General features: G+C 41.2%; 1 protein-coding gene across 2 annotated transcripts; it reads right to left on the bottom strand.

Moving 5' to 3' along the window:
- Window positions 1-250: 250 nt before the first annotated feature.
- Window positions 251-8,432, bottom strand: LOC119737441 (transcription factor MafK-like). 2 transcript variants are annotated; one of them, XM_038211800.1, is made up of 4 exons: window positions 8,199-8,430; window positions 4,862-4,927; window positions 3,266-3,607; window positions 251-1,562 (listed from the first exon to the last, which is right to left on the bottom strand). In XM_038211800.1, exons 2-4 carry the CDS (start codon window positions 4,895-4,897, stop codon window positions 1,551-1,553), a joined length of 390 nt encoding a protein of 129 aa, XP_038067728.1. In that variant the 5' UTR covers window positions 4,898-4,927; window positions 8,199-8,430; the 3' UTR covers window positions 251-1,550. The 2 variants fall into 2 exon arrangements, with proteins under 2 accessions (XP_038067728.1, XP_038067727.1); XM_038211799.1 differs by lacking the exon at window positions 251-1,562 and having other exon boundaries at window positions 2,905-3,607; window positions 8,199-8,432.
- Between the last annotated feature and the right edge of the window lies 1 nt (window position 8,433).

Here is an 8,433-nt window from a genome sequence, read left to right on the forward strand (position 1 = left end):
TATTTTGCATACAATCACATATCAAGTGACACACATGCAGTGAAGAAGAGAACAGTATGCTGAAATAAAGTTTGTATTACATGGCCGCATGTTCATCCAATTTGTAAACAAATGCCACATTGTCTATGTTTCAAGTGATATGTGCATGTAAAGGATGATAGTTCAGGTTGTGTCATGTAAAAAGGCAGTAAATGAGTATTTACAATGTCCCAAAACGTAATTACATATACAGTTCATCAACAAATTTATATACAAAAAGTGAAAAATATATCTCTAAACAAAAGCCCCAAACATGCCCTGAACAATAACATGCAACCTGTCCAGCAAATCTGACTATTGATCATACATAAAAGACCTCTCCCAAATTAGAATGGAATGGGTACAGTCGCACCGCAAATATGTCTAGAACATTGCGAAAAACAAAATGTTAAGATGGAAGTGATTCCTTGTTGAATCCAAAATAAAGGCCTTCTCCAAATTTGACCATTTCATAACACAATAAATATGCAAATCATCGCACACTTTCCCCTCTTATTCAACTTGATTACAATAAGATAAAAATTATCAATATTAATGGTAACATGCATTTCGGTTACTTTAGTAATGTGCAGTAATTTTTTAGACCTTTATAATAAACATCCTTTTGTATTTAAAGCTGCTTATATTGCATTTTTATTATGAAACACTATATTTTCCGTTCAAACTGACAAATATTTTCAATTCCATGTATGTCTGTAAAAAGGTCAAATACAACTGAATTAAAAAAATTACCCTTTACCATCAAAACATGTAACTTCTTTTTCTCAAACGTTAGGAGTTACTAACGAAGATGAAATCAAACTTTTTAAAAACTGTGTTCCTAAATTTGTACCAGTGTAGTTAACATACAGTTAACATTATTTTTGCATACACAACAGCAACTAATGAAAAATCAGGTTTTGCGTAACAATAAAAAACGAGAGTTTATAGTATTTGATACACTCTAACTCTCTAGGTACAAATCGTTTTAACTTAAGAATTTATTTCATGAAATTAACTCTTTCGCTACGGAATTTAATTTCCCGATTTACTCACGTTTAGACGTAATAAATCGCTGGAAATTCCGCCGTGTGTCGATGTGGACGCCGCCATCTTGAAATGTCTCTCTGTAAACAAACTGCTCACAATAACCTGCAGCAGACCCTGGCGAGACGAAGAGCCGCTGGCAGCGGCTCAAACTAGGGTCAGAGGTTATACGATATAAATTATGTAGATAAGGCACACGTCATGGGGATACCCTGTTTATTCACAGCGACGTCACCGAGCCGCTGCCAGCGGCTTGCCGTACGACATGTACAATTTTTGTGTGCCGCTGTCAGCGGCTCGCCGTAGCGAAAGAGTTAAATTTTCTCAGGTTGCTGTCATTCGTATGAGTTGTTTGTGATGTGAGCTGCACACAGATGCCTTGTTCATGATTGGAGCATTTTTGGGGATTTTACAGAAAATTGTGCACGATAACTGAATGTCAATCCGTAAAAATCTGATGCTTTGTGTTTCCTGATTTGATCGTTTCAAGATGCCACCTGGATTGAGAACAAATATTTGGATACATTTAGGATACAAAAAAACACAAACAAAATAAGGGTACATTGTAAAGTTAAGAGGCAGTGTTACAGCAAAGTTTCTCTTTCATGTTCAATAGCTACACCATGAGAACAAAGCATAGCATACCGGTTTATCAGTGTGGGACATTGAGTGCTGAAAAACATGCAAAACAAAATCAAGCAAAGTTAACTCACTCTTTAGCCAGCAAAAATCTTCAAAATTTTCATTGGGCAAAGAAAAGGTCCTCAGTATTTCAACACCCAAGTTTGAAGACTCAATTCAATTTGTAACAAAAGGAGACTTTTCTTTAATATTTTGCACATGAGAGGGAATTCAAGCGATTTCAAAATGAGGTTAAAGACTAGACTGGTACATGTCCAACCATGGTCCAACTTGTCTGAAAAGACTGACCATTTCATTCATTGTCATTAGTCTGGTAGCTGATTATGGAGAAATGTGTAGAAATAGAGACCAGTACCAGACATGCCAGATGTTTCTTTGGGCACAGTTGATTGATGCAGTACTGAAGGGTTGTTGGACTGGTTGTTTCTTGTATTGCATGCTTTCAATGACTTTGGGACTCTCATACACAGTATCGAGAGTCCCAAACTTTCGGACTAGTCATACATGTACTACAGTTTCTGTCTTTATAATTGTCCATTTTGGAAATGTTAGACAAACTAAAGCAAAATGCATGTTGAGATGAGAATAAAGTTTGTGTGCTTCAGAAAGAGTTCCCCGTTCCAAATAAAGCATTCCAAAATAAACAGTAACCTTCCAAGTTTGGGAACAATCCCTGCAGCAAAAATGCAGCTACGGCACATGCGTGTCTCACAAGAAAGACTTTTGTTATACCTTTTAACCCAAATTGTTCCAGATCCTCAAAAAATTCACCAGGAAGTTTTGGGGATTTGGTAGGATTGAAGACTGTAGAGCCCAGCCACTATTATTGTATTAGAGGCTTGATGACTTGAAACTTGGTAGGTACAAAGAGTGCAGCCATTGGTTTCATACACAGTGGAGGATTTTGGAGGATTGAGGAAGGTTCCTAGCAAGGATATTGTGGCAGTTAAGGTCAGCATTGGCTGGAATAGTTGTGACGTCACTCAGAGGTCAACTCTGGTTATTGGTTCATGCGCACTGCAACGGCCCAGTAAACAACGTGGTTTCTCTGAGGCAGTTGTGATTCCGTTTCATAATTTGCTTGATTTTCCTCTTTGAAGCGCAAATAAGCACAGCTGTGGTTGCAACTGGTGTGGTGACAATCCACTGAAAGGCAGTGAACCATTTTCAGGTTCTCATTTGTGAAAATGTTCTGTAAAAGTAGGATGTAAAATTGCTGTCTGTGATCGTGTGTGTTAAACATACGTGCAATTTGTCGTTATAGAATGGACGTGAACCGTTGTCGAGGAAAAGAGCTTGATCTGGGGAGGAGGTGACGTCACACTATTTCAGCGTATTCTTCTTATTAATAATAAAATGCAGTTGGAAATGAAAATGTCCCATTGGACATACATGTAACCCCCCGGTCAAGTCTTGATTTGCCTTGAAGTTAATGCTCAGTTTTAATAAGTGATGTCGAAGGCTGGCCTGTCTGTGCAATGACTGGCGTGCCAGCCATCAAGCTGGTACTCGGTGCGCTTAATGCGGCCGTGACAGGCAAGCTGGTAACCACCTTCACCTGGACATTGGTCTTCTCAGCAAATTTCAGCAACGACTGGTACTTGGCCTGGACATCTTCAAGCTTCTGCTTCTGGATCTGGTTCTGGCGGTCGAGCACCCGGACTTCTTCGTGCAGTCGCGTCTGCTCTTCCTCCAGGGTCTCCTTCTGGGAGACGCGTTTCTCGCGGCAGTTGGCCGCGTAGCCGCGGTTCTTCAAGGTGCGTCTTCGCTGCTTCAGCATGATGACCTGTTCTTTGGTCAGGCCACGCAGCCGACGGTTCAGCTCCCGCACGGAGAACGTGACAAGGTCATAATCATTGATGACGGTGTCTTGGGGGGTGTCCACCGGCTCCTGTTTCACCTTGGCAACGGGATAGAAATCAAATAGCAACATAAACAAATGTCAGACAACATGTGACCCTCAAACCTCTTGTACATGTAACTGTCAAAAGATGGATGTTGAATAATTTCAAACATCTGAATTTTAAAAAGGCCTCAGTCGATGAAGATTTTCAAAATCAAGGCGCATTTGCTTGAATAGAATCATCTTGTGTTTTCTTTCTAATAAATCTTGCAAGTTTAGTTGAGGCTAAACAAATGCACCTTGATTTCTTTAAAGGTCGGTTGTTACATACGTCTATAATAATAATAATAGGTTCTTATAATAGAACTTTTAACTAAGATCAAAGTGCTTTACATTATTATTACCCCTGCTCATTGGGCCAATTAAACATTCCAAATACCATCTCGGCTCCCTGGGGAGTATACAGCTCGATGCTGCCTGTTAGGCACAATGAAGCTAGAATCAATCACAACCACCATCTCTGCCCTCAGCAATGAGTGAAGAAGTTCAATGCCCCAGACGAGGCCACGGCACTCCAGAGACCATGTTCGCTTGTACCCCCCGCCCTGCAAACAGGATGCTGGGATACTCTGATGAGCTTCACAGAATCTTGTGAAGGAAGTGACCTATGTATAATGCCTATGACCTATGTATAAAGCATCTGGCTGCAGCTGTTCAAGACCGCATTTAGACAATGTGCGCAAATGCTATCCGAAAACTTCCCATAGTATTGCGCACATTCCATACTGGATGAGATTTCTGTTTCATTGCGGACCATGTGGACAAAATTTTGAGCGTCGCATTATGCAATCCGACCGTTCGTGATTCGAAACGGAACCTGAGCAAGTGATGGGAATTGTAAATTTACAACACAGATAAGTTTTACAGAATTTCCTACATTATTACGCTTTTCAACGAGAAAAAAACATCTCTAAACTGGAATAAAAGAGTAATGAATCAGTCTGAACAGCCGTTTCAAACCTTGCAGAGTCATGACCTCGATGACGTGCAGGTCACTGTTCACGCAAAATCCAACCAATCAGAGCGTGAATTCATCAGAGTATCCCAGCGTCCTGTTTGCAGGGCGGGGGGTACGAGCGAAGAGACCATGTGGCTGTAGTCAGCTTCTCAAAAGTCAACACAAGTCAATCACAACTCATCCAATCTTTACCTAATGAACTGTGGAAATGCCATTCCTTTGTCAGTGCCAATCACCTGTTACTAGTGACCTTATTTATCATTTTACTTTAGAGGTGGGTTAATTTCCAATACCTTAATGACGTTGGTTGGTCCTGCCTTCCGCACCATGATGACGTTTACTCCTTGTTTACACCAGATCTGTGAAGAGAATATAAACAAAATACACATAATCATACACATTTCAGGCACATTTAAATTACGACATTGGTGTCAAAAACGAAGACAAAGTGATTGCAAAAACTTGAATCGAAAATGCAAATCAAAGCACTCGCTATCTTCAGGTACATGTATCTTTGGATTTTAGAAAATCATTTACATATGGGCTAGCTCCGTACACAAGTACCCCCTCAACGGTAAGGAAGGGAGAGTGCATTACCCTGATTACTCAGTCATTAAAGGGACACTGCGTCCTGGCGTGATCACAGCCTGTGTGCGTATAGAACATACATTGTACAATGCGCGTGCGCGAGACTAGAGTCCGCATGTGACCATGGCGACTGCAGTTGAATTTCTTTCAATTATTTCTCCCGTGATTGGGTTTCATGTAGAGTGCGCATGACGAGTTGCACTTGCGCGCATTGTACATGTATGTTCTATGTGCCCACAGACTGTTATCACGCCTCTATACAAACCGTTCCGTACACTTTGTACACAAGCTCAGATAAGTCGTTTATCCTTGTGTAGAGGATCCGTGACGTAATACTACTTCAAAATGTGTAGGTCAGTAGGTACCGTACATTGTTTGAAAACGACAGAATAGATGTATCATACTTCGTCGTGTCCGATGTAAACAATCACTGAATCAGATTTTGTTTTCATCTTTTCTCGGGAAGTAGGACAAAACTTAACTTAAGTTATGTCCTACTTCCCGAGAAAAGATGAAAACAAAATAGGTTGGTTTCCTATTCAATTACTAACATGACTAAAATAGGACAAGTAAACAATCCTAAACATGCTAAACATTAATTTTTGGGGGGATTTCAGACTGTTGTCTATAGTCTTGACTCTCATTTCATGGAGAAATAAAACACATCTCATTTGATCGAAACAAAACAGGGGCCCTACACAGACGTGACACTACACTATCATCATGATCATGACGATCGCCCCTTTAATTTTAGGCAGTGTATATTTTGCCGGAGACGGCAAACCTTTAGTAAACGTTAGTTTGCCGGATATGCACTGAACATGCGCAGTTACTGTTTTTTTGTACTTAAACATTTTCCGGTGACAAGTTTTAGTCTGGCTCCATGCCAAAATTATCGTTGTTACCTCGTAATCACAAGATGGGATTCAGACCATTTTATAATTTCGGACTTTATTTCCCTTTTAAAAAAAATCCTCCAGAGCCACAAATCTGAAAAAGAAAATGTAATAGTACTCTGCAAAAAATGTTTGAGACATGTTAAAATAATAAAAGAAGAATATTCTTATTTATTTGGGGATGAGAAAAAAAACCTTAAAAATGTGGTGCGGTCAGAATCGAACGTGAGTCATCCCGCTTACTAGACACAATGCTAGAGCCTTTGCTTAACCAATACACCAAACGTGCTACACAACATTAGGTGGGAATTTAATACATCTTATAATTCAGCCCTATTTTAAAGAGTACAGCGCCCTCTGTTGATATGAATTGCCGCCGGCAAACCTTTAGTAATCGTTAGTTTGCCGTCATTACCTCCGGCAAAATATCCACTATCTTAATTTTATTTAGGGGGACCGTAGCCCCATAAATGTGGCCTATTTACTGGACTGCCTCCGTAAACATAGGCCACACGAATGTCAGACACTTCGCCCCATTTCCACGTCGCCCCATGTCACTTCGCCCCTAACCACTTCGCCCCATCCCCACATCGCCCCATTCCCACATCGCCCCATCCCCGCTTCGCCCCATTCCCACTTCGCCCCATTCCCACTTCGCCCCATCCCCACTTCGCCCCATCCCCACTTCGCCCCAGCCGTTACATGTAAAAAAGAAAATCTCATCTATTTTATTGGCTTAAAAAAACAATTTCAACAGATTCACTAATTGCTAACCAACGGAAAGAATTAGCCCATCACCAAATGAACAATTCATAACCAACCTCTCAAGCTATAGGCTCTCCCCTACCGAGAAAAAAGCTTGAAGTAAAAGATCCAACTTTGTTCCCAACCCGGCTATACCAACCCGTCTCCCACTTATCTGAGAACGACAATACCTTTGACATCCTTATTTCACTCTTGGAGGAACCAATCTCATCTAAATGAGGTTGTAAGTGTCACATATCAGACAAATTTTGACGGAACATTTTCCTCAAGGCAGTGAGTTCCTTTTAACTCACCGACCCATACCTACGGATTCTTTTGAATCCAGCGGCTGATGAGTCCCAGAAGGGACGAATATGCATTCTGCTATTGCCCTCAGGTAAAACCTAACCCACTCCACTGCCTGGGTAAACTTGGCTATGGTCAAAACTACCATTGATTTCTCCTTCTTATTTCTACCCAATTTTTGAGACCCCTTTCATGTGTCTCAATTGAAGAACATAAACCACACAATGTCACACCATCGAATAACTCAATGTGTTGTTCTTACGCACATTTTTTATTCACAAGCCAATAGGAGAGGCGTCTCTGAATGGGATAGAGCCATCATTTCTCTCATCTGTGTCTCGAGCACCTCATTAGAGAGTTTGTATTTTTTTTAAGTTTCTAGAATTGGGAGCATTTATTATCTGGGGTCTTTGGCAGTTTATTTGGTCTGCACCCCTAGCCTTCACCTTTTTCATACTACATGGGGCGAAGTGGGGATGGGGCGAAGTGGGGATGGGGCGAAGCGGGGATGGGGCGAAGTGGGGATGGGGCGAAGCGGAGATGGGGCGATGTGGGGATGGGGCGAAGTGGGGATGGGGCGAAGTGGTTAGGGGCGAAGTGACATGGGGCGACGTGGAAATGGGGCGAAGCGTCCGACACCCGGCCACACATCCACATGTACAAAAATCGTGTCGACTTTGCCAAATTTTGATTTTCACATTTAGGCTTAGTTTGTAGGATTTTTTTGCTTTAGAAGCATACTCACCCTCTTTATAGGCTAGTCAGAAAGTGCTGCCTTTTTCAGATGTCTAATTTTTGTGAAATTTCATGTTGAAATTTTGATACACAAACGTGTAAAAATGAATCTGGAAATTTCACGAAAATTAGACATCTGAAAAAGGCAGCACTTTCTGATTAGCCTATAAAGAGGGTGAGTATGCTTCTAAAGCAAAAAAACCCTACAAACTAAGCCTAAATGTGAAAATCAAAATTTGGCAAAGTCGACACGATTTTTGTACATGTGGATGTGTGGTTGGCCTATGTTTACGGAGGCAGTCCAGTAAATAGGCCACATTTATGGGGCTAGGGCCGGGGGACCGGTGGTACTAGTCGGTACCTGTTTTTCTTGCTCCAATTTTTCCTGATTAAACTTGCTCACTTTGGCGAAGTGCTGCCCTGTAGAGTGATGGACGGTCCAATTCTTCCACTTGTCAGTTTTGCAGTATTCCTGTCTTGGAGTTGGAAACAAATAAACCGGCGCAAACCTTAGCTGAAATTTCTGTTTTGACGTTTCGGAGATCGAGAGGAAGTCAATTCCGGTAGTACAACCTCGATCTCAAACTATGTACCCG

This window comes from Patiria miniata, unplaced genomic scaffold (genome assembly GCF_015706575.1).
Source record: "Patiria miniata isolate m_02_andy unplaced genomic scaffold, ASM1570657v1 HiC_scaffold_3, whole genome shotgun sequence".
In the NCBI taxonomy this organism is placed as follows: Eukaryota; Metazoa; Echinodermata; class Asteroidea; order Valvatida; family Asterinidae; genus Patiria; species Patiria miniata.

Bases quoted from the DNA above. Each gene is read 5' to 3' on its own strand.
- LOC119737441 (XM_038211799.1), bottom strand. From the start codon at position 4,897: ATGGTGCGGAAGGCAGGACCAACCAACGTCATTAAG. The intron at 3,608-4,861 runs GTATTGGAAATT...CCCGTTGCCAAG, and splicing joins GACCAACCAACGTCATTAAG to GTGAAACAGGAGCCGGTGGA.